The sequence below is a fragment of the Hyperoodon ampullatus genome (assembly GCF_949752795.1).
Source record: "Hyperoodon ampullatus genome assembly, chromosome: 1".
Classification (NCBI taxonomy): Eukaryota; Metazoa; Chordata; class Mammalia; order Artiodactyla; family Ziphiidae; genus Hyperoodon; species Hyperoodon ampullatus.
In genome coordinates, this window is record NC_136914.1 from 18114485 (window position 1) to 18142165 (window position 27681).

The following is a 27681-nucleotide window of genomic DNA, read 5'->3' on the forward strand; positions in this document are numbered from 1 at the left end:
CCAGTGGAAGCATCATTAAAAAATGAAATGTGAAATAAAGACATCCCCAAGTCCTTTACCATAGCATGGTAAAAGGAAAATTTATTTTGAGGCTAAAACTTGAGTTCAGTCTTTATTTGCATTGTGCATACATCTTGGGAGACAACTCCGTGATCAAATGCTCCATTTCTTGCTGGACCTGGGAGGTTTAATTGTTGATGTTTGGTAATTAGAGTTTTGGAAGATAAGAGCATGCATGCAGTTTAATATGTCCAAGGTTAGAGAGTATATGAAATTTCACATGTCAAAATGGCAGGGAACAGGGATGGGAAAAATACTGAAATTTTTGAAATGAGGAGCTGGTCTTTGGGGCTCCAGGTCAGTTAGGCTTGGATTTTAAGTGGTTAATATAAGGGTTCTGCATGGGGAATTGTGAATGGGCTTCAACTCAACTTAACATGGTTAAATAAAACCACAAAGTATGGGAAAAGGTTTTTCCAAAATACAAACAGGGTGACCTGCCTTCCTTTGAAGTTGGTTGCCACCAGTGACTTTTTTTTTTTTTACTGCCTGATTCACTGTCTTCATGTGATTCCCAGCAACTTAACTATTTTGGATTTTGTTGTTTGTTTGTTTGTTTGGGGCTTAAAATACTAGGAGCTTTCCTTTCACATATCCTGTTGGTATCTTTCTGCAGGAAAGGGAGATATCACTGAGGGTTTCATGTAGTCCCACAACTAATAGAAATAATAATGCTAATAATGATGATAATGGCAATGAAAGCAAATACTAGTGCATGTATCAGGTATGTTGATCTAAACAAATAGACTGCCAGATACTTCTTCAGCTAAGATGAGTTTATCTGAGATCAGCAGATAATTGCAGTTTGGTGTCTGCAACCATGGTGAGCCATGTGCAACTCCCTGCAGGGCAAGGGAAGGAGAACACTTTTACAGAAAGGAAAAGGGAAGTTAGGAGGGCTATAGAAAACAGAGTCCGTGGCATTTCATTAGCTGAGTCCTTGCCAGGAAAGAAGAGGGTCTTTCTTCTTCCTGTTGGGCTCTGCTGTTGTCCCATGGTTTGAGAGCTCTCCCTCCTGATCTTCTGACTATATTTAATTGAGGTTTTTGTCTATTAATTCTTTTATAGATACCATTCTAAGAATTTCACATACATCAATTATTTTAATTCTATGATTATTTATGTCATTTTTTAGGTAGGGCCTTGGTTTTCCAGATGAAGAGGTCAAGACACCTTAGACTTAGCTTTAATTTGCATTGAGACATAGCTTTTATTTCATCATTTTATGGCATTTTCCCTCAGCCTCTAATTGCTCTTTCAGTTTGTCCTCCCACTGTTGCCTCTGGGAACATAACTGCTAGCTCTATCAGTGCCATCACTAGAATAGAATTTTTTTTTTTAATTCAGCTTCTTTAAACTAAAAAATAAAATAAATCTAAAATGGAATTTTTAATGTTCTGTGTCTTTTTGAATAACTGGCTGCCAGTTGAAAGGCTGGCATTTGAGCCTGTGACCTAGATTCATGTCCTAGGTTTTTAAAATTAGACCAGGAAGATGAGACTCAGGTAATTTTGGCTTTTATGCTGGGACTCAGATTCTGCTGCAAAGCATGTGGAATTTCCCAAACACAGGAACAGGATTCAAGTACTGGGTTAAAAAAAAAAGGTATGAGAAATGTCTATTATATCCACTCATCATGTGCCTTCTCTGTTTTCTGTGATGTACAAAGGATCACCAACAGAAATTTGATGATCTTATCTATACATACTATTTTCCCCTGAAATGGTGTGTAAAGTACTATATATAGGTATTGTTTAAGTTATTGCTTTTAAACAGGGTTTCAGATTTGTCTTACTAACCCTAGGAATTAATTAATGCCTAGAAAATTTATTTGACATATTAATCTCTTGGTCAGATAAAATGAGAGTTGAGGATGAGTAAGATGAGCCTAGACACATCAGTAAAGGACACAGGTAGGGAATAAGTTTTCAGAGAAGCATAAAAATGCTATAAAAAGATGTGGTCATGATGAGGGTAGTATATTTTCACTTGGTAGAGGAGCCAGTGAATCTAATGAAATTTAGGGTAGCTAGTTTGACGAAGTTTTCTAGAGGGGAACACACTATTGTTGAAGAAAACTGATCACTTGTGCAGTTACTTACTTTTTCTTCGAGTCATTAAAAAAGAAAAAAAAACAAAAAAGGTTCCTATGTGGCAGCAGCCAAATCCATAAGTCATATCTAGGCTAGGCCCTGGAAGAGGGGCTGGGTGGTGACTCCAGGCAGGGTGCTAAGGGAAGCAAGAACAGTAACAGCTTCTGATAAGAAAATGAAAATGCATAGTAGCGATAATCAAGATCTTTGTAGAGCTTTCCTAAATACTCTGAGTACATTGTACTCATGATTTCTTTGTGCTTTTGTGCTCTCTTCTACTTTCCTTTCACATACCACAGAAGCAGCCCCGAAAGATCCAAAAGTCATCTTTGGAGCTATTGCTTCTATTGCTTATCCTCCGCCTACCTTTAATAAATGTACTCCTAATGCAGACAAGAAGCAAACAGCTGTTGACATTTCTTAGTTGACTTATAGATTGTGGCATTTGTGTTTGACACAGTACTTAAACCAGAAATACGGGGCTTCATGTAAGAATCTCCTCCGCTAGTCATGATCAGTACTTTTACCATATTTAGTGATTCTTTGGAAGTGGGAGATAATGTTGTTGGCTTGTGCTTGAGGTGATAATAGGGATATAAGGAACAAGAGAAAGTATGTTTTATAAAGTATGGCTCCTAGATGGACTTCAAAAGTTTGCTTTCTCAGTATCCAAATTTGTTTGAATTATTTGAAACATTAAAATTCTTCTCTGTTGGTCTAGACCCTGATTGTTCAGTCTTGTTTTTTACGTTGAAATTAGCTTTTGTAGAATAGTAAGATTAGCTAACCCTTTTGTAGAATCAGGAACTAATCTAAGTATTTTACTTGTTTTAACTCATTTAATCCTCACAGCAACCCAGTGACATATGATATAAATTTTATAGTTTCCCCACTTACAGATGAGGACACTGAGGATCACAGAGGTTAAGTAGCTCTCTTAGGGTCCCACAGCAAGTAAGGAGCAGATATGTGGAACCAAAGAAGTCTAGTGCTAGAGTCTCTACCCTTATCTACAATACAAGTCTCCTGCCTGCCAGCAAATCATTAAAACTTTAAAAGTTTGGTGTTTATACATAATACAGATGAACAGATTTGTTATATATATAATATGTTATGTGTTAAAATAATTTGAAGAAAATGAGTTTTATAAGTTTCCATTGAGGTAATTAGCTAATGGTTTCCAGGCATTAATTGTGCAACAAATACATGATATTTTTTATTTAATTTAGTTTAGAATTATTATTGTGTTTATTAATATCCGTGTGGTTTATGTTGATTAAAAATGTTAATATAACTGTGGAGCACGTAAAGAGCCATAAGTGATGAAAGGGGAAGGCTTTTAACTTAATTGAAATCTATTAAAATGAAATAAGCAGTCTCATTTGTAGAATAAGTAAGGTGTGCTCACATAGGACAATTAAGCAGGAATAGTTTTGCTGCTTAAGAAAACAAATAATCACTGCTCTCATTTCTGTATGAAATTTGATTTTCATTATGAAATTTGAAAATTAGAGTTTGATCTATATTATGAAGGCTATTTTTTTAAGAATGTGAACCTATACTTCATAATTCTGTTAATTTTATCTTAAATTTTTACAAGTGAATTTAAGGAGGGCATAGATTTAGGGACTCTTTTAAATTTCTACTTTTAATGGTTAATTAAAGAAAATTTTCATATTTTCTATTATCATTGCTTAATGTGACATATGCTATATCTTTTTGGAAATTTTCTATATGTTTATGCTAGTCCATTGAAATTTGTTTCAGGATGTTCCAGCACCAGGCACCTATGATGTTCAAAAACCATATGAGATGTCTCAAGTTCAGCATAAATACATGCCACCTCATAGTGTGGTGGCTAGAATAAAACATGTCTCGTTTCTTAGCACAACTCCTCGGTGCCTGGACAAAATGAATGATGGGCCAGGTAAGTATAGACTGTCTTTTTAAAGAAATGGAAACAAAATCTAAAGTTTCCTTATTAAAATAGACAATTGTAAACATACATTTACATTTATCATGTCTCTTAAGTGTGCAGGACAAAAAAATAACCGCTAGATTTTAGATATTTTTTCAACTGTAAGAAGATTTGTTTGGAGTTTTATGTCTTTTAATTTTACCAAAGACAATTTTACTAATTTTACTAAAGCTAATAAGTCATATCCTATTAGAGAAAAAAACCAAACTCTTAATATGCTATAGTTATTAGAGGAGAAATAACTACTGATATGGAAGATCAGTTGTATACAAGATATATATCATGCCAGTCTCATGGAATTATTTTAATTTTCCTCAAGTATTAAGAAAGCAGCTATATAAAAGGTAAAAATTTATGTGAGGGGTTGAAATTCCAAAAATGATTTTTAAAATTGGGATTAGTTCATCTACTAGTAATGGCATTTTTATACTAAAATAGAATGAAATAACTTTCCCTGATAATGAAAATGAACTGGTAAGTAGATTATTTCACACAAGAGAATTAGATAAAGGACGAGAACAAGAGTTTTCAACAGCAATTTACAAATGTATTGCCATTAAGTAACCAAACTGTTGTAATGAATCTTTATGAGACTATGAAGAGAAAAAATGAAACAGAATGGAGTTTTTAATGAAAAATCAAAGCGGGAGAATACGATGGGTCAAGCAAATAAGAATACTTGGGAGACCCTGAGATCCATAGAGACTTGCTTTATTTTTCACTGTCTTTCAGGAATCAAGTATATTACCAACTTAAAGGTCCATTTTAAGTCCAAATTTAGCTTTTCTTATTTTCTTTTTCTTCTCTTGAGTTATTGTACCATTGTTGATTTTGTCAGGTTTTAGCTTTGTTTTGAAGTAGAATTCAAATTCCTTTACTATGTCTCTGACCACACTCCTTATGTGGTCACCCAGAAATGGTGCAGGGAAATTAGTTCTTTGAAGTTTAGGTACTATCACTGTCACCGTGACCAAGCACAATCAATCAAGTAACAAATATCTATTGCAGAGTCTCTTAAAGTAGATTAGATTGATCTTCATATTTTCTGAAGATTTTTTTTTCTCTTTGCCTTTACTCTTGTCTCCATAAAAATTATTATAGATGCAATGCGTAGTAAGAGCTTCAGTTAAGTTCCAGGATTGGCACTCTGACTTTTCATTGCTTCAGTATTTAGCCTAGGGCAAGTAAATTCACTAATTGTTTCATTAGTTTCTATTTTACAAAAGTGAGATAATATTTGCCGCCTACTTGGCTCTCATGAGAATACTAAAGATTAATAAGACTATATTTCAAAGTCATTTTCAGAACCGCTGAAGCTCCTTAGAAGTATAAAATCTTATTATAATATGAAACATGTTTCTTCTTAATGCCAAGCCAACACTAGCTTCTGAAAGAATTTGGGACAGGGAAATATCTTCATTATGAAGACAGTTATTATTTGGAAGTCAAAGACATTTGGACTGTCAAAGTCACTATACAACTGTAAATTAGCCAGCTTGCTAAATGAAAAGAGTTTATCACAATGAGCCAATACTTCATTAAGTTTGCCATCCTGCATCTTAATGTAGCCTATAATTCCGATAAATGATAGCAAAAATCCCACATACCTCTATAATCAACACATTAGAGAAAAACATATGGATTTCTGAAGCTATTACCTGATGCGATGATTATGAAATCTGATTTCCTCTGACATATGTGGATACTGTGATAATTATAGGATTCATTATTTTGAACTTAATCTGCTATCTTAAGGTATACAGTCCAAAATATGTCTCTAATATAGATTTAATAGGTGACCAGGGCCAATTTAATTAATATCCATGCTTTGTTTTGGTAATTGAAGATTAAGTTCTATTTGTCCTGTTACATTGATCCAATCAAGGAAAAGAAGTCAGGTGTGATATTATCAACTCTCTAAATAGATTCCTCTTTTTTTGTTAATTTTCATTTAGGTTAGGTTTTTATTGATCAATATGACAAACAATTCTTGATTCTAAAATGAGAATAGGGCTTCCCTGGTGGCACAGTGGTTAAGAATCCACCTGCCAATCCAGGGAACATGGGCTTGAGCCCTGGTCTGGGAAGATCCCACTTGCCGCTGAGCAACTAAGCCGGTGTGCTACAACTACTGAGCTTGTGCTCTAGAGCCCGTGAGCCACAACTACTGAAGCCCACGCATCTAGAGCCCATGCTCCACAACAAGACAAGCCACCACAATGAGAAGCCGTGCACCGCAATGAAGAGTAGCCCCCACTCACTACAACTAGAGGAAGCCTGTGAGCAGCAATGAAGACCCAATGCAGCCATAAATAAATAAATAGAAAGATAGATAGATAGATAAATAAATAAATAAAAATGAGAATAGCCCATTTATATTTACAGTTCTTAATACCATTTAACTTTTGCTGGGTACAACTAGTATGTTAAGTCTTTTGATTTTTTTAAAAATCATTGTTATATAATCAAAAGGTACAGTGATAATAGTTCTATTGGTTATACGCTTTGTGTAAATGTTTATCCTATGAATGATCTCCTTTATTATCATATCTTCTTAGAAATAAAATAAGAAAAAAGTATTTTTTTAACCCTATTATTTGTCATTTAAATATTGGTAATTTTGTTAAACCTTAATTCCAGTGAGAAGAGCCTTTTTGGGTGTTATGTCAAATTATTTACAAGCCAGATAAAATTATTTTCTGTTATTATGTGTGTGTGCATGTATATATACGAAGCTATAAGATTGTTTGAATTAATTTGTAGAGCTTGATATGCTTATTTGTTCCTTGAGTCATGACATAACTAAGAATTGAGTGCTTTGCCTTACAGAACTTAAAGAACATGTATATTGTTATCTTTCTACCTAGAATAGAATAATAGGCAAGTTAAAATTGATTACTGACTGTCGTATATTTGTAGGTAACAGTGTCAAGAACTGAGGTTGATAAATGACCTAAGTTATGAGTTTGGTTGATATACGAATAGTACTCTTCTCATGAGACTCATATACTTAATAGGACATTCAATCACTCAACATTTTATAGCTGTGTATTTATTTCAAATTGTCTGAGAACTTTTATTAACAGTATTGAGGTGATTTTATTTTATTCAAATGAAGTCTTTGCAGACATTTAAGAAGTATAAAACTCATTTTCATTAGTCTAAATTAAAGAGGGAAGTAGTATATTTGCAATCAGTATACCATATACCATTAAATGTTGTGTAACCAATAAAAACACATTTGAATCATTTAATGAAGGAATTATTAAGTGAGGTCTGTCACATTTTAAGCAATCTACTCTTATGCACCAAGTTTTTTTTTTTAACATCTTTATTGGAATATAATTGCTTTACAATGGTGTGTTAGTTTCTGCTTTATAACAAAGTGAATCAGTTATACATATACGTATATCCCCATATCTCTTCCCACTTGTGTCTCCCTCCCTCCCACCCTCCCTATCCCACCCCTCTAGGTGGTCACAAAGCACGGAGCTGATCTCCCTGTGCTATGCGGCTGCTTCCCACTAGCTATCTATTTTACATTTGGTAGTGTATATATGTCCATGCCACTCTCTCACTTTGTCCCAGCTTACCCTTCCCCCTCCCCGTGTCCTCAAGTCCATTCTCTAGTAGGTCTGCATCTTTATTCCCATCTTACCCCTAGGTTCTTCATAACCATTTAAAATTTTTTTTTTAGATTCCATATATATGTGTTAGCATACGGTATTTGTTTTTCTCTTTCTGACTTACTTCACTCTGTTTGACAGACTCTAGGTCCATCCACCTCACTACAAATAACTCGATTTCATTTCTTTTTATGGCTGAGTAATATCCCATTGTATATATGTGCCACATCTTCTTTATCCATTCATCTGTCAATGGACACTTAGGTTGCTTCCATGTCCTGGCTATTGTAATAGAGCTGCAGTGAACATTCTGTGTACCAAGTTTTACTTCATGGACATGTAAATGACTTTGTGATTGATCTAGCTCAGGTAAAGTAAAATTGTTAAGTGGAAAAGAATTAAACATTATCTCTCATAGTGATCTGTTTTTGGACATTTAGAGGTGAAAAATACTCAGCAAATTTAAAAAGAAAATGAAGAAAACTTTGAGAGTGTGGAAAATTGGGCACTTTCCTACATCGTGGTGGAAGTATAAGTTGATATCAGTGATTGTCAAGGGCAGGCTGGCAGAATGTTTCAAATAATCATGCCATTTAACCTAAAATTCTCCTTCTGGGATTACCTTAAAAAATAATTAATAGTATGTCCAAAGTTTTAAGCATCAAGTATATTCATCCAAAAATACTAATAATGAAGTTTTTAATGTCCTAAATGAAAGAAAAACAGGGTTAAGTTAACTCTGAGGTAAAAACTGAAGAGTCCTGTGAAAAATTTTAAAATGGTATATATTGCTTAAACCTGATAACAAGATAGGATTCATTTGACCAATCATTTAACCAATAATTTAACAAATATGCACTGAGAGCTTTTTATGTATTAGCAGTGTTCTAGGGACTTGTGATAGAGCAGTGAACAAAATATAAATGTTGTTTCATAGAGCAAAATTTTAGGATGGAGACATTTAATAAATGAATGAAGAAATAGATCAATAGGTTGATAGATGAGGGAAGGAAGAGAAAGAAAAAGAATGAATACTAGGTGGCTATAAATGCTATGGAGAAAAATAAGAGAAAAGGAGGATTGGGAGTTCATTGTGGGTTCTGCATCAATTTCAAAAATGTTATCGGTGAAGACCTCACTTAGAAAATGATCTGTGATTGAACAGCCTTAGGGTGGTAAAAGATTGTGTTTTGCTTTTTAATTTTTAATTGTTTTCTCTATATGAACCTACAATGCCTTATAGTAAGTAAAAATGATTTTAATATTTTTAAATAGAAAGGAGTTGAAGTTTAAAGCATAATTTTAATTAAAATCAAATATTTAAGTGAATGATTAAGCAATCCATAGCATATAATACAACATTTGTAGGCTGAACATAACAGGTACTGAGACTTATTTTATGTAGAAAGTATAGATCATTTCTAATGAAAATAACATTGTGATTTCTGCATCACATTCCCACAGGAAATTATTTTAGGAAAAAAATATAATTCATCTTAGAAGTTAATTGAACATATCCCATGAAGATATTTCTGTTCACTTTTTCAATAAACATAAGCAATACCTTTGACATAAAAATCAGTGGAGTGTGAAAACTAATTATTTATTCTATTTTCTCAGTGGCTTCTAATATTATCGATTCAGAAATACTATGGAATTTATGAAAATGCAGTTCATCCCACTTGCCGAGTGCTGTTAACCTATTGCAATAAATATGTAATTTTTTGGTTGTTTTTCTTTAGCTTCCAGAAATGCTTTTAGGCTGTTAAAATGCAAGGTAATTCTGAGTATAGGCAAAAATTGATCAGGTCAGTTTTGGAGACTAGTTGATTTTATATCATTATTAAAAATGGTGGAAATTTTATTATTGAAAATGAGCTATTAGTTTTCAATCTCAAGTTATATTTGTTTCTTTGGACACTTCATATATATTTAAAGTAAATTCTTATTTATACATAATTTGAGAAAGATCAATTTATTAATAAGTATGTCATAGGTAAAATTACCCTAAATGTAATATACAGAATACTAGTTGTCTGAGTTATTCACTTTGTGTAGTAAAGAATCTTTGAAGACTGTGGGAAAATCTTAATCTGAGGAGAGATCGACTATGTTGGGTGGGGTGGGGGGCAGGAAAGAGCTGACGCAAAATATTTTAGAATATAAAGGATAACAGAATCAAAGTCTGAAGTAGAGTGGTAGCCTTAAAACAGAAAATGGACTTTGTTAATTGAGGGGGGAGGTAAGTTGTAAAGAATAACTGAAAATATATATATTTTATATAGAGGGATAATACAGGTATACTTCTTTTTTCTGTACTTTGCATTATTGCACTTGGCAGAAACTGCGTTTTTCACAAATTGAAGTTTTGTGGTAACCCTGCGTCGAGCAAGACTATCCATACCATTTTTTCCAACAGCATTTGCTCACTTCCTGTCTCTGTGTCACATTTTGGTAATTCTTGCAATATTTCAAGATTTTTCATTATTATTATATTTGTTATGGTGATTTGTAGTCAGTGATCTTTGATGTTATTATTGTAATTGTTCGGGGGCACCATCAACTGCACCCATATAAGATGGCAAACTTAACTGGTAAATTATGTGTTCTGACTGCTCCACCGACTTGCAGTTCCCTGTCTCTCTCCCTCTTTCCTCCCTATTCCCTGATACACAACAATACTGAAACGAGGCCAATCAATAACCCTACAATGGCCTATAAGTGTTCAAGTAAAAGGAAATATTGCATCTCTCACTTTAAATCAAAAGCTAGAAATGATCAAGTTTAATGAGAAAGGCATGTTTGAAAGCTGAGATAGGCTGAAAGCTAGGCCTCTTCTACAAGTTAGCCAAGTTGTGAATGCAAAGAAAAGGTTCTTGAAAGAGATTAAAAGTGCTACTCCAGTGACCACACCAATGTTAAGAAGGCTAAACATCCTTACTGCTGATATGGAGAAAGTTTTGGTGGTCTAGATAGAAAATCAAACCAGCTACGAAATTGCATTGAGCCTAAACCTAATCCAGAACAAGGCCCTTACTCTCTTTAATCCTCTGAAGGCTGAGAGAGGTAAGGAAGCTTCAGAAGAAAAGTTTGAAGCTAGCAGAGGTTTGTCGATGTGGTTTAAGGAAAGAAGACATCTCTATAACGTAAAAGTTCAAGGTGAAGCAGCAAGTAGAAGTTTCAGCAAGTTATCCAGAAAATCTAGCTAAGGTAATTAGTGAAGGAGCCTACACAGAACAACAGGTTTTCAATGTAGACAAAACAGCACTCTATTGAAAGAAGATGCCATCTAGGACTTTCATAGGTAGAGAGGAGAAGTCAGTGCCTGGCTCCAAAACTTCAAAGAGCAGGCTGACTCTCTTGTTAGGGGCTAATGCAGCTGGTGACTAAGTTGTACCCAATACTCATTTACCTTTCCAAAAACCCTAGGGCCCTTAGGAATTATGCTGTATCTATTCTGCCTGTGCTCTATAAATGGAATAACAAAGCCTAGATGACTGCACATCTGTTAACAACGTGGCTTGCTGAATATTTGAAGCCCACTGCTGAGACCTGCTGCTCAGAAAGAAAAGATTCCTTTCAAAATATTACTGCTCATTGACAATGTACCTGGTCACCCAAGAGCTCTGATGGAGATGTTCAATGAGATTAATGATGTGTTTAAGCCTGCTAATACAACATTAATTCTACAGCCCATGGATCAAGGAGTAATTTTGAGTTTCAAGTCTTATTATTTAAGAAATACATTTCATAAGGACCTAGCTGCCATAGGTAGTGATTCTTCTGATGGATCTGAACAAAGTCAATTAAAAACCTTCTGGAAAGGATTCATCATCCTAAATACCAGTAAGAACATTTGTGATTCATGGGAAGAGATGAAAACATCAACCTTAACAGGAGTTTGTAAGACCTTGATTTCAACCCTCAGGATGACCTTGAGGGGTTCAAGACTTCAGTGGAGGAAGGAACTGCAGTCATGGTAGCAATAGTAAAAGAACTAGAATTAGAAATGGATCCTGAAGATGTGACTGAATTGCTGCAATCTCATGATAAATCTTTAAGAGATGAGGAGTTGCTTCATATGGATGAACACGGAACATGTTTTTTTTAAAAGATGGAATCTACTCCTGGAGAAGATGCTGTGAAAATTATTGAAAGGATTTTGAATATTACATAAACTTATTTGATAAAGTAGCAGCAAGGTTTGATAGGACTGACTCCAATTTTGAAAGATATTCTACTGTGGGTAAAATGCTATCAAACAGCCTTGCATGGTGTAGAGAAATCATTCATGAAAGGTAGAATCAATCTATATGCCAGACTTCATTGTTGTCTTATGTTAAGAAATTGCTGCAGCCACCCCAATCTTTAGCACCCACCACCCTGATCAGTCAGCAGCATCAACATTGAGGCAAGACCCTCTACCAGCAGAAAGATTACAACTTGCAGAAGGCTCAGATGATGGTTTAGCAGTTTTTAGTGATAAAGAACTTTTTAGTTAAGATATGTGCATTCTTTTAGACATAATGCTACTGCACTGTTAACAGACTGCAGTGTAACGTAAGCATAACTTTATATGCACTGGGAAACCAAAAAATTTGTGTGACTCACTTTATTAACATATTCTCTTTATTGCAGTGGTCTGGAGCTAAACCCACAATATCTCTGAGGTATGCTTGTATATAGAGGAGAGCTTATCTCACACATCTTGTAAGTTTGGCATTGTATAATGGAATGAATTATAAATTGATAAAACAAAAAGTCCACATGGTTTTAAACATTATTATGTCAACTTGAACTAAGAGGAATGGACACAATATATAAAATAAAAAGACTTGGACTCTTGAATTTCTATAGGTAGGAAGTTGGCTGAAAAAACTACCTAGTTGCAAACATGGGCTACTTTTTATGGAAAAGGAAGGATAACTTAGAGGACAGAACCAAGAACCCACAGAATGGAGTTGTTGAACATACTATACTGAACAACTCCTTGGAAGTAGGACTGAACCCTTATCTATGAACTGGCAACTTGTGCCCTGCTGGATTTGAAATGCTATGCAACTGTAAGTGCTATGCCTCTCCTGTTTTTCCCCGTTTGAACAGATGTGTTTTAGCATTTATTTTTTGACTGTTATACCATTAGCCTGATAATTTGTCTCTTTAGTTGAAAGTCTTTAGATTGAAAGGAACAGTATTCAAAAGGCTGCACCAGAAGAACTACAACAGGGGAGTCTCATTCACATCTGAACCAGAATTAGATGACAAGGCCCTGGACTTTGAGTTAGTGCCATAATGGGATGAAATCTGGGAGTCTTCAGAGCAGGGTTGCTTGAGTTTTGCATGTGGGAGACGTGAAATCTTGTGGCTGGAGCGTGGACTGTAGCAGAATGTGTTTTCCAAAGATATTTGCCACTGGATATTTCATCCTCTGTATTCTTCACACAGCGCAGTGTTGACACTGCTCTCATTGGGTATTGGAGTTTATTTCTGGTTTCCTAGTGGACTTTTGGTACTACCTTAACCAATAGAGTATGGCAGAACAGTTGCTATGTGACTTCTGAGGCTAAATCATAAAAATTTCTTGCACTTCTGGATGGTCCTCTTGGCATGCCCCCTCTTGACTGTAGCCACCATGCTGTGCAAAAGCCAATCAGCCAGGGAGAGGCCCATGAAGAGGAAGAGAGAGCCCCAGTCCTCTTCCTCGGAGACCCCCAGCCATCAGCCAGCAGCCAGCACAGACTTGCCAGCCATGGAAGTGAGCAGCAGTGGGAGTGGAGCCTCCAGCCTTCAGTCAAGTGCCCCAGATGACAACCTGTATGGCCAAGATGAGGCTTTCTCTCGGAGGCATGTCCAAAGTGCAAATTTATGAACAAAATAAATGACTATTGTCATTTTAAGCCATTAGTTTTGGAGACTAGTTCTTTATGCAGCAATAGATAACCAGAACAAATTCTAAACAGAGAAAAAAGACAAGTGAAAGCAGACATAGTTAGTTGAAAGTAAAAATATGGAATAATTTGACGGGCGGGCAAAAGAAGACTGCAGTATAGGTTCTTTTTAAAAAAACTTTCTTGAAGTACAGTTGATTTACAATGTTAATTTCTACTGTACAGCAAAGTGATTCAGTTATATATTCTTTCTCATATTCTTTTCCATTATGGTTTATCACAGGATATTGAATATAGTTCCCTGTGATATACACGGTACTTTAAGTATATAAAGTACCTTGTTCTTTATCCATCCTATATGTAATAGTTTGCATCTGCTAATCCCAAACTCCCAGTCCTTTCCTCCCCCAATCCCTGCCTCCCTTGGCAACTGGAAAAGGATTGGGAGAAACAAGAATTGGAAGGGTTGGAAGCCCAGCAAGCATGCAGTCTGAGGCAAAGTTCTGCAGAGGGTAACCTGGCTTTAGCTTGATCTCAAAGGGGATACTTGCAGTGTAAGCTATACCTGAAAGTTGTCCTACCCAGAAACAAAAGCGCTGAAGCTTTCATACTCCTATATCAATCAGTCATTGATAAAGGGCTGCCCTGGGGGCACATAAATTCCCATGCAGGTCTGGATCTCTATGCTTATGGACAAACTGGGCTCCTGACAGCATTCCTCTGAAAAAGAGCCATAGGTGCTGGCTGCTGGAAGGAAAAGCATACAATAGCTGAAGGTGTGTAAAATGTACTGAAAGGAATCTGAGAAATCTGGATGGAGCACTGACATTATCAACTTACCTGAAATTTAATAGTCAACAAATATTATAAGGTCGTACTCTGGCCTTTCACTGTGTTGGATACAATGTTTTTGGAAATGCAAAAGGAAATTCAGTTTAATCAAATATTTGTAAGATGAGTTAATCAACAATTTCTCTTTTTAAGGGTTTTTTTGGGTTTTTTCCCCCAAGGACTGGGCCTTGAAAGGAATTTAACAAAATGTACCTGGGAAAGTCCAAAATTAATAATCTAAGCATGATGACTGCTAGAATAATCCATTGTTTGACATTTAAGATAAATATACTCAAAGTATTTTTTGTTATTTCATTTCATCATAATAATGTAAGTTAGTAGGGTAAAACAAATAAATTATATCTCAACAAAAGTGAGGAATTATAACTGGACAGACTTGCCTTTTATGGTGTCAGTTATTTGATGTGATTCTTTCATTCTTTAATTAGTGTATTCATTCTTTCAGTAACTGTAATGAGCAGCTAATTTGTACCAGGCAGTACCTAAATTTCTGAAAGTAATTAGAAAATAAGATATTTCCTGCATTAATGGAGTTTAAAATACGAGCCTTTTAAGGGTAACATGCAATTATAATTTGTCTATATTTTATAGTTTTATAATTTTAAATTCTGTTTATCATCAGTTTTTAAATACTTGGCATACTTTTTTTTCTATTCATTAGAACACAAGTAAAAATATTTTCTGACAGTATTTTAATGTTTAATATAAACACACAGTTGTACTCACCATAAAAAACAAAATATATTGGTTCTAAATATCAATAATATTTTGTGTGTCCAGAGAGGCTACTATATCCTGTTACTATTTTTATTCTTTGTGAGCTAGTATTTGTATGTTGTAATAATTTAATGGTGTGAGTATATATTGTTCTTTCTTGAGTGCATTCTATTGAAAACAACTTGATGTGCTGGGATAAAAATGGACTCTAGATTCTAACATAATGCATTCTAATTGGGGCTTATTTATGAGCTGAATGACTCTAAGCAAGTAATTCACTTTTCAGAGCCATAGTTTCTCAACCCATAAAAGGAAACAATTGATATCTATTTCATAAAGTTGTTGTAAAGCTTAAATTCACTTATATGTGGAATCTAAAAAATAAACTAGTGAATAAAAAAAAAAAACAGACTCATGGATATAGAGAACAAACTAGTGTGGAGAGGGAAAGGGGGATGGGCAAGATAGGGGAAGAAGATTAAAAGGTAAGAACTACTTGGTATAAAATAAATAAGATACAAGGGTGTAATGTACAGCATAGGTAATATACCCAATATTTTATAATAACTGTAAATGGAGTATAATCTTTAAAAATTGTGGATCACTATGTTGTACACCTGAAACTTAAATAACACTGTAAATCAAATATACTTCAGTAAAGAAAAAAAATGGAGTTAAAGCTCCTAACATAGTACTTATAACATAGTAAGTGCTCAGTAATGTCAATTTATTTCTCTTCAACTCTTCTGTACGGTTTTTAGTTTGATCCTGCATCATTATAGAATGTTATTTAAGAAAAGATGCTGGTAATAAGATTCAGGGGGCTTAAGTAGAAGCAGGAAGACAAAGAGCAAGGTAGTGCAACAAAGATAGTACAGTAGCTTGGAAAAAGATGGTAGTGGTGACAGGGTTAAGATATATATATATATATATATATATATACATACACATACACACACATATGTATATATATATATACATATATATATACACATATATATGTATATATGTAAAACAGAATTTGTTAACATTATATATGGAGATGAAGGAAAGATGACTACACAGTTTTTGACTTGATCAACTGGTTTTGCTGGGATAACTGGTAGGGAGGATTTTTTAGGGGTAATGTGGAGTGGGAAATGTGCTCTGTTTTGGACATGTTACATTTAAGAGTCTACTTGAATTTTAAATTGCAATTTGGGTATATGAATTATAAACTTCAGGGATAAGATCGGGACTGACAATGAAAAATAGGGAATCATCAAGTATAGATGACATTAAGTCCATGAGATCTTCTAGGGAAATCAGGAGGAAAGGAGGGCATAGATCTGAGCTCTCAGCATTACAACTTTCAGAGGTTAATATGAGGAGGAAGAACAAATAAAAACTAGATGTATATTTTGTTGTACAGTTTTTAAAAAGTTTTTAAATAGTTTTTAAAACTATTAGAATCAAATCAATGAATATTTTAGTGAACTGGAAAACCCATATAACCTAATCCAATGTTCAAATTATTTATTCCAAACCATTGTACAAAATAATTATGAGCAACCATTTATACACACTGGATTAAAATTACTTTTATAATTTCCAATTTTAGAAATAAATGTAGAACAGACTATAAATATGACTTAACTTATCAAAAACATTTCTATAAATTTGAAGGAAATATTTAGAGAATGGTTTGAAGTCTATCTATAAATTAGTATAAAATATTCAAGTAGGAATAAAAGACTTGAAAATCAGATATCAGAATATAACAGGCTACAAGTGCTTCTTTGAATTTTAGGCCATTATAAGTAAAGAGCTGGTAAAACATGAGGAAGTAAGATATAAATATATATAAAATTTGATTCATCTTTGCATTCTTAATAATTACCACTTCTTATGGTTAGAAAGGTTAATTAGTATTTATATTTGACCCTGCATTTAACTATTTAGGAATGTGATATTTCTTGGCATTGTAATTTTTCAACCTTTGATTAATTTTCCAGTTTATTAATTTATATTTATACTTCTTGCCCCTAAAAAAGTTATGTTATTTTAAGAAGAGAACAAATGAATATATAAACTGATATTTGCCATCATAATTCTTGTTCTTAGGAAAAAATAAGGGTTTTATACCAGCCTTTAATAAAGTTTTAAAAATTTGCTGGTGAGTCTTAGGTTTTTTAAGCCACAAACTCAGTGGCTTAAACCAACACTCATTTATTAGCTCACAGTTCTGTAGGTCAGAAGTCTGGACAGCTCTGTGAGGTTATATGCTTAGCTTCTCAAAAGGTTGAAATTAAAGTGTTGGTGAAAATGAACTCTTATCTGGGGGTTCCAGGGAAAAATCTGTTCCCATATTCATTCAGATCATTGGCGGAATTAAGTTCTTTGTGGTTTTAGGATTGGGGTCCCTGTTTCTTTGCTGGCAGTCAGCCAGTGGGACACGGAGCTCTGAAAGGCTGTCTGCATTCCTTGGCTCATGGCTTTCTCTATCCTCAAGCTAGTAGGGGCACATCAAAATCTTATGCTTCAAATCTCTGACTTTCTCATCTGCCACTAGCCAGAGAAAACTCTCTGCTTTTAAAGGATTCACCTGATTGGGTCAGGTTCATCCAGATAATCTCCATATTTTAAGATCAGCTGACTGGTACTTCAATAACATTGACAAAAGTCCCTTCATAGTAGTAGATAGATTAGTGGTTGTTTGGGTAACCAGGGGATGGGAATCTTGGAATGGCGTCTTTAAAATTCTGCTTATCACAATTAGTTTACTCAATTACAGTGAACACATTCCTATAATTTTTCCTTCTTTCAATCTCATTATATCTTTAGTTTCTATGTATATAGGACTTGAGATATCTCCATCTCATTGCTGGTTAAGACATTAATTTTTGTGTTTCTTTTCTTCCATATTTCACTTGGGTTTTAAATTTTAAATGGTCAGTTTTAGATACTTTTAATTTTCCAATTATGCTGTCTAATCTACCATTTAAAAGCATTTGTTCTGTTGTTTTCTCTGTTACTGAGAAAGTATTTTAAAATCTGCCATTAAGATATTGGATTTTCTATTAGTTCAGTCAGTTTTTGCTTTATATATTTTGAGGCTATGTTTTTAAATGTTTTAACTTCCTGGGAAAGGAAGTTTTAAGTATCTCTATATGTAGTGTTTGCTTTTTTGCTTTTTTTTTTTTTTTGCTTGACAGTATGTGTATGTGCATGTGTACATTTTGATATTAATGAAACTATATAAACTTTCTTTGGTTTAGTGCTTTTAAGATATATCATCTTTTTATCCTTTTACTTTCAACCTTTATGCATCCTTATGTTTTTGTTTTTTCTGTGTAAATAATTTTTGTCTTCTTAAATCCAATTTAAAAATTTTATCTATTATTAGAACTTTTAATTAAATTTACATTTAAGAATTTTACTGATATAATTGAGTAAAATTCTTGATAAATCATCCTTGATTTATCAAAGTTAAGTACAATTGATATTTTTACCTTATTCCTACACAATGCAAGAACACTAGACCATTTCAATTCCAGTTACCCTTTTCCTCATTTTCTGCTATTATTTTCATGTATTTTGATTCTTGATTCATTAATATCTTAAACTCAAAGATATCATTATTGTTTTATACAGGTGGTCAGTTGTCTTACAGATTTATCCATTTACACATCTGTGATTTCACTACTCCATTTTCTTTTCATTCACTCTGCCATCTATGATCAATTACCTTCTGTCTGAAATGTACCCTTCTGTCTGAAGTAATTCTTTTAGAGTGGATCCACTAGTGGATAATTATCTATGTTCTGTTTTTATATGTTGAAAATATTTTAAAATATATTTTTGGATTAAAATTTTATGTTGAGGAGGGAGGAGATATGGGGATATATGTATATGTATAGCTGATCCACTTTGTTATAAAGAAGAAACTAACATACCATTGTAAAGCAATTGTACTCCAACAAAGATGTTTAAAAAAAATTTTTTTATGCTGACAGTCACTGTTCAACACTTTATAATTATCATTTAATTATATTTTAGCTTCCATTATTTCAGTGTAGAATTCAGAAACATCTAAATATTGTCCATCTAAAATATTGATTCTTTGAAGATAATATATATTTGTTCTCAAGATCATACACCATGATCAAGTGGGATTTATCCCAGGGATGCAAGGATTTTTCAGTATCTTCAAATCATTCAGCATGATACACTACATCAACAAATTGAAAAATATAAACCATATGATCTTCTCAATAGATGCAGAAAAAGATTTCAACAAAATTCCACACCCATTTATGATAAAACTCTCCAGAAAGTGGGCATAGAGAGAACATACCTCAACCTAATAAAGGCCATATACAACAAACCTACAGCTAACATCATACTCAACAGTGAAAACCTGAACGCATTTCCTCTAAGATCAGGAACAAGACAGAGATGTCCACTGTCACCACTTTTATTCAACATAGTTTTGGAAGCCCTGGCTATGGCAATCAGAGAAGACAAAGAAATAAAGGAATCCAAATTGGAAAAGAAGAAGTTAAACTGTCACTCTTTGCAGATTACATGATACTATACATCGAAAATCCTAAAGATGCTACCAGAAAACTACTACAGTTCATCAATGAACCTGGTAAAGTTGAAGGATACAAAATTAATGCACAGGAATCTGTTGCATTTCTATACACTAACAACAAAAGATCAGAAAGAGGAATTCAAGAAACAGTCCCATTTACCATCACATCAAAAAGAATAAAATACCTAGGAATAAACCTATCTAAGGAGACAACATACTCTGAAAACATACTCTGAAAACATACTCTGAACATGCTCTGAACATACTCTGAACATACTCTGAAAACTATTAGACCCTGATGAAAGAAATCGAAGATGACACAAACAGATGGAAAGATATACCATGTTCTTGAATTGGAAGAATAAATATTGTCAAAATGACTATACTACCCAAGGCAATCTACAGATTCAATTAAATCCCTATCAAATTACCAATGACATCTTCCATAGAACTAGAACAAAAAGTCTTAAAATTTGTATGGAGACAAAAAGTACTCCAAATAGCAAAGCAATCTTGAGAAAGAAAAATGGAGCTGGAGGAATCAGGCTTCCTGGCTTCAGACTATAAAACAAAGCTACAGTCATCAAAGCAGTATGGTACTGGCACAAATATAGAAATATAGATCAATGGAACAGGATAGAAAGCCCAGAAATAAACCCATGCACCTATGGTCAATTAATCTACCACAAAGGAGGCAAGACTATTCAGTGGTGGAAAGACAGTCTCTTCAACACATGGTGCTGGGAAAACTGGACAGCTACATGTAACAAAATGAAATTAGATCATTCTTTAACATCATACACAAAAATAAGCTCAAAATGGATTAAAGACCTAACCGTGAGACCGGACACTATAAAACTAGAGGAAAACAGAACACTCTCTGACATAAATTGCAGCAATATCTTTTTCAATCTGTCTCCCAGAGTAAGGGAAATAAAAATAAACAAATGGGACCTAATTAAACTCAAAAGCTTTTGCACAACAAAGGAAACCATTAAAAAAATGAAAAGGCAACCCACAGTCTTGGGAGGTAATATTTGCAAATGCTGTGTCTGACAGGGATTAGCCTCCAGAATTTACAAGCAGCTCATGTGACTTAATATCATCAAAACAACCCAATCAAAAAATGGGCAGAAGACTTAAATAGACATTTCTCCAAAGAAGACATACAGATGGCCAACAAACACATGAAAAGATGTTCCACATTGCTAATTATTAGAGAAATGCAAATCAACACTACAATGAGATATCACCTGAAACCAGTCAAAATGGCTATCATCAGAAAATCCACAAACAGTAAATGCTGGAGAGGGTGTGGAGAGAAGGGAACCCTCCTGCACTGTTGGTGGGTATGTAAATTGGTGCAGCAACCATGAAGAACAGTATGGAGGTTCCTTAAAAAACTAAATATAGAGCTACCATATGACCCAGCAAACCCACTCCTGGGTATATATCCAGAGAAAAACATGGTCTGAAAGGATACATGCACTCCAATGTTCATTGCAGCACTGTTTACAATAGCCAAGACATGGAAGCAACCTAAATGTCCATCAACAGACAAATGGATAAAGAAGATGTGGTACATATATACAATGGAATATTACTCATCCATTAAAAAGGATGAAATAATGCCATTTGCAGCAACATGGATGGACCTAGAGATTGTCATACTGAGTGAAGAAAGTGAGACAGAGAAAGAGAAATATAGTATGAAATCGCTTATATGCAAAATCTAACAAGAAATGATACAGATGAACTTATCTACAAAACAGAAACAGATTCACAGACTTAGAGAAAGAACTTATGGTTACCAGGGGGGAAGGGTGGGGGGAAGGGATAGTTAGGGAGTTTGAGATTGACATGACACACTGCCATATTTAAAATGGATAACCAACAAGGACCTACTGTACAGCACAGGGAACTCTGCTCAATGCTATGTGGCAGCCTAGATGGGAGGGGAGTTTGGGGGAGAATGGATACATATATATGGATGGCTGAGTCACTTTGCTGTGCACCTGAAACTGTCACAGCATTGTTAATCAGCTATACTCCAATATAAAATAAAAAGTTAAAAAATGATGCTTTTTAAAAATGTTTTTTATTGTGGCAAAAGTCACATAATATAAAACATGTTATTTTAACCATATTTAACTGTACAGTTTAGTGGCACTAAGTACATTCACATTGTTGTGCAACCCTCATCATCATCTATCTCCAGAATTTTTCACCTTCCTAAACTGAAATTCTGTCCCCATTAAACACTAACTCCCCATTCCCCCAACTCCCCGTTCCCCCTTCCCACCTGCCAAAAACCCCCAGCCCATGGCATCTACCAATGTACTTCCTGACTCTATGAATTTGATTATTCTAGGTACCTCGTATGAGTGGAATCAAACAGTATTTGTCTGCAAAAAAAGATACTTTTAATATGTTTTCTTTGTCTTTGATTTTCAACAATTTTAGTATGATGCACCTAGGTATGCTTTTCTGTATATCCTGATATGTTTATATACTACTTCTTGTGTTTACGCCTTGATGTCTTTTTTTCTTCCAGTTTTGGGAAGTTCTGTCATTATATCTTCAAATACTGCATCTTTTTCACTCTTCTTTCTTTCCGTCTTCTCCTTTTACTTGTACTCCTCCTTCTCCTACTCCTTCTTTTTCAACTCCAATTAAATGTATCCTTTTTTGTTTTCTTTTACAATCTCTTCATTTTTTTATCCTTTTGTTTCCCCATGTATCAAGCAGGTATTTTACTTAACCTTCTCTTCCAGTTCACTAATTCTTTCTTTTGTGTATAATTTGCTGTTTGGACAATTTAATAAATTATTAATTTTCATTATTGTATTTTTATTTCTGCAATTTGCAGTATATCTCTAAATGATAACATTTTGAGGCAGTCCATTTAATTGGGAGTCTATGACTACTCATAATGATTATCATGGCTGAAGGATTTAAGAATTATTTTTCAGATAGAGTTGTGGTATATAAAGGAAGTAAAACAAACGTACATATTTTTTGCTCCCAGGAGTTTAAAGGCAGAAATGGAAAATAGTTAGGCAGAAAGAAATATTAAAAATGTATAAACAAATTTACATTTTATTTTTAAATGAGCTGATAAATATTGGTGTATTAAACAAATCAATGTTATTTGAGAATGAAATCCAGTGTCAGATGAAAATCCAAATTACATTATTTTTCTTAAATTAAATCAATAGAAGAAAATAAAAGTTAAGTGCAGTATTATCTATATCATAGAAAGACATTGGGAACTATTCGAAGATAATAGAATATTTGACGTAATACAGAGAATCAAGTCAGTGGAACATTATTTGAGGATGAAAGATCATACAGTTTATTCTGCTGCAGTGCATGTTTCTTTAAAGTGAATTAACTCATATGCTATTAAAGAATAGGGCAAAGAAGTCAGTAAAACTCAGAAGTTGCCTTGGTTCATATGCATATATGTTTTGAGGCAACCATTAACAACCTTTCTTATGACTAATGATGAAGACTTAGCAATATGAAGATTGCACAGTTGTGCCTTCTTGGTGCTTGTGGTCATTACCCTGTTACACTTTTCACCATGGTAAGATTTTAAGGAAGCTAAGGGAACAGATAAAGATGTTGCAAAGACATTTCTCTTTGTACTAAAAAGCCAAACCACCCCCCTAAACAAACAAACCTTGATTCATGAAGTCTTTACCGCTTTTTAAATTACTGATGGAACTGGTTTTTATTAGGAGTAAATGTCCTCAAGGACTTGGTCTTTGAGAAAGAAGGAAGCATAATCTCTAGAGTTAAAGGCTGCAGAGGATGGGATGATACTGATGCCAAGTGGAAATTTAACTGTACTGTTTTTAATGGGTTGGAACAGTATCCATTAGTGCACTGGTTACCAAGTTCTTTGGTTTGGTTTTCTTTTTTTTCATTGTGGTAATATACATATGATATAAAATTGATCATCTTAACCATTTTTAAGTGTATAGTTTAGTGGTATTAAATGCATTCATAATGTTCCTCAACCATTACCACCATCCATCTTCAGAACTCTGTTCATCTTGTAAAACTGAAGCTCGGTACTCATTAAATTACTCCCATTGCCCCATCCCTCAGCCTGTACAAACCTGAGAGTGGATGGAGGGGAAGTGGATGCCTTCCCTAGCATATACTATGAAGTGAATCTTAAAGGAGAAAGAAAAAATAAACTTGGGGGGAGATTAATATGAGCTCCATCTGTTGTAATTTTAATTCTGAATAGTACCCAGCTGTATCACTGCCCAAACTACTATCCTAGATTCCTGTCTGGCTTACATATTCACCATAGCTTCTGTCTTGCTGGTTGCAAGAAATCTGAATGCACCAGGCACAAGTTGTACTAGTCCTTGAAAGACCATTCCAAAATGAAAGGGATTTGTTGAGAATAATGTGATATAAGCATTAGGGTTGGGGGAGAGGTGTAGGAAGGAAGGAAGGAAGGAAAGGTGGGAAGGGAAGGAGGGAGATAGATTTTCTTGACCTGGTTGAGTGATAGCAAAGTGTAGAAATGTATGTGTTTGTGGGGGAGTGGGATGGAATGTTCCTTCTAAGACCAGGAGATATAACATAGAAATTAGAAGGATCAAAGGATGAAAGACCATTGACTAACAAGAAAACAAAGTTAAGGGAATAAGGGGAGATATGAAAACTGAAGATTACGATATTCTTGAAGTGGTTCTACTTTTTATGTCTAATTATTACAACTTTTTGGTCAGAAATTATGATTTTACAAATGTTAATTTAACACTCCAGGAATTAGAAAACTCTGTTACTAATTTGAGTTTAAACATTTCCATGTAGGATAGTGTTGCAGTTGGATACATGAAAAATACGTTTTAGTCAGATATAGTACTCTTTTCAAGCAAGCCATGTTGAATTTTGTGGAGCACATCCTCTTTGGAAATGCCGCACTATTGTTCTAAAGTTAAATTAAAATTCAAACAGTTGAAACACAGAAATAAACTCATTTTATATTAGAAGATATAATAAAAGATCTTAAATAGTTCAATGTAGGGTAATTGTTATATAAAGTGCATCTAGATGATTCTGCAAATTTATTACAACTCAATACTGTATGGTATGATAGTTTTATATGGTAGCTTTACAGAAAGCTCATATTATCCAATTTGTTATAATTATTGGAACTGCATTTCAATTAAAACACTTAGCAATTTCCTTGTTCTTTTTGAAATATTTTGAAACCCATTAGTGTGTCAGTGACTTGGCGTTGCTCTCTAATTGCAATAGATTTCAAGTGATGAAAATTGATTTTTTGTAGTGTAAGTGTACTTTGTAGAGTCAGCATTAGTTACCTGAATACATTACAGTTCTCTTAAAATATTATTTGATGTTGTTGGAAGGTTTCATTGTCTGAACTTGAGATTATATGTGCATGTTATTCTTCACTACAGAGTTATTTGCATTTTGAGGAAATGTAATGAAATGTGGAATTCTAAGAAATGTTAGGATATTGAAAACATATTTTAAAAGCCTTCTTTTTACATGTAAAGCTAAATTATGCTAACATAGGTTCAATGTATCTGTCTCTTAGCATTTTGGGAATCGTGGATGTAATTTTTATTATAAATATATTACAGAGCAATAACAGAAATACTAAATTTGTAATTTCAGGAGACAATGAAGCCTTTACCTACTAATTATAATCAATAACCTCCTCACCATGCACTGTTTATAATAAAAACATTTATTACATTAAAAATATTATATAAAAGTACAAAATTATTAATTCCCATCTCACTGTGTCTTTATAAAGTGAAATACCCATGTAACCATTATCAAATGAAGAAATAGAACATTACAGGCATCCTTAACTCCTCCACTTACTCTCTCCTAATCACTACCACCACCCCAAAGTAACCACTATTCTGGCTTTTGACACCATTGGTTTATTTTCACTGTGTTTCAATTTATGTATAAATTGAATACGGTGGGTACTGTTTTGTGTCTGGCTTCTTTCATTCAACCTTGTAATTTGTAGGCTGTAATGCATGTTGCTGCAGGTAGCAATAATTAGTTCATTCGCAGTATAAAACATATCACAATTTCTTTATCCATTTTACTACTGATGGAAATTTGGGTTGTTTCCAGCTTAGTGCTTTAAGAATACTGTTACAGTAGACATTCTTGTAGATACTTTTTAGTGCACATAAATATACATTTCTCTAAATTATATACCTAGGGTTGCAATTGCTCTACAATCTCATCAACACATGGTATTGTCATTTTTTTTTTCATTTTAGACATTCTGCTTTAGGAGTATTTCACTGAGTCTTTAATATGCATTTTCCTGATGGCTAATGAAGTTTAATACTTTTGCATATATTTTTTGGCTATCTGGATAGCCTGTTGTAAACTGCCTTTTAATGTCTCTTGCCTATTTATCTTTTAGATTATTTTATTATTGATTTTTAGTAGTTCTTGATATATTATGGATATATTTTATAGTTATACATACTGTAAAATGTCTCCTCTGTGATTGGACTTCCGCTTTCTTACTGATTTCTATTGATGAACATAACTTCTTAATTTTAACATCAAATTTATTCATCCTTTCCTTACAGTTATTGCTTTTAGCATCCTATTTAAGAATTCTTTCCTTATCATAGTTCTTAAATAATTTTTATAGAAGTTCTATTGTTTGGCTTTTCACAATTAGGTCTATGATCTTATCTCAGTGGATGTTGCACATATATTTATGAGTGAGGTTACCCTGTGATTATCTTGAATTTTTCATATCAGTCTTTGTTAACATTTGTTTGTTCCTTTCTGGCTTCAAGAAAAAAGATTTGGGAAGTTTGTAACCAGTTATTGCTCTATGTTAAACAAACAGTTTCAAAATCTCAGTGGCTTAAACATAGTATTTATTTATTTACTTATTTATGCTTCTTTGTTTATAGTGTTTTCAGTATCATTCAGTTCTAAATATATCCTAATTTACATTATGATATCTTCTTTGCCCTATAAGTTTTTTAAGATTGTGTTTAAATTTTCCAAATGTTTGTAGCCTTATTAATTAATCATACAGTTTTTTGGTAATTGATTATTAACTGAATTTTAAATTTTGTAGTCAAATTCGATCTGGGAGACACAAGAGCAAGGAGATATGGGGATATATGTATATGTATAGCTGATTCACTTTGCTAGATAGCAGAAACTAACACACCATTGTAAAGCAATTATACTCCAATAAAGATGTTAAAAAAAAAAGAAATTTGATCTATCTGCTGCTCATTTTTTGAAATCTCTTAAGGCTTGATTTATAGCTGAATACTTACTATTTTTGTAAAAATTCCATATGCATTTAAAAATAATATGCATTTGCCAGTAGTTGTATATAATGCTCTACCAATATCAGCTAGATCAAGCTTATTAATGAAATTTTTCATATCTTTTATATCTTGATTAATCTATTAATTACTTTGAGTGGTGTGCCAAAAATTCCCACTGTAGGGATATATTTTACAATTACTCCTCATGGTCTGTTTAAATTTTACATAATAATTTTTGAATCAGTAGTATTAGGTGACTACAAATTATAGCTTTCTGTTAAACTGAACCTTTTATCATGTTATAATGAACCTCTTGATCTCTACTCATGCATTTTAGCTATACCAAACTGTTTTATTTTCTTGTTGTTGTTATTGGGATTTGTCTGGTATATCATTCTTAATTCTTTTACTTTCAGCTATTCTCTGACCATGTGGTTTTAGTGGTTCCCTTTTGTTACTAACATATTCAGGAACTAGGTGGATTTTATTTTGATAACCAGGTTGTAAAATTGCCATTTTATGTTGTTTTCCACTTTTCTGTATCTCTTTGTTTTCTTTCTTGC

The 27681-nt window shown here is 33.6% G+C and overlaps 1 protein-coding gene across 1 annotated transcript in view; it reads left to right on the top strand.

Annotated features, from left to right (window-relative positions):
* Positions 1–27681, top strand: part of STPG2 (sperm tail PG-rich repeat containing 2) — a gene marked incomplete at both ends in the record, with an annotated part of 263434 nt that overhangs the window by 152520 nt on the left and 83233 nt on the right. Inside the window, 1 exon segment of the mRNA XM_079710165.1 lies at positions 3921–4080. Coding sequence (XP_079566291.1) covers positions 3921–4080 — 160 coding nt within the window.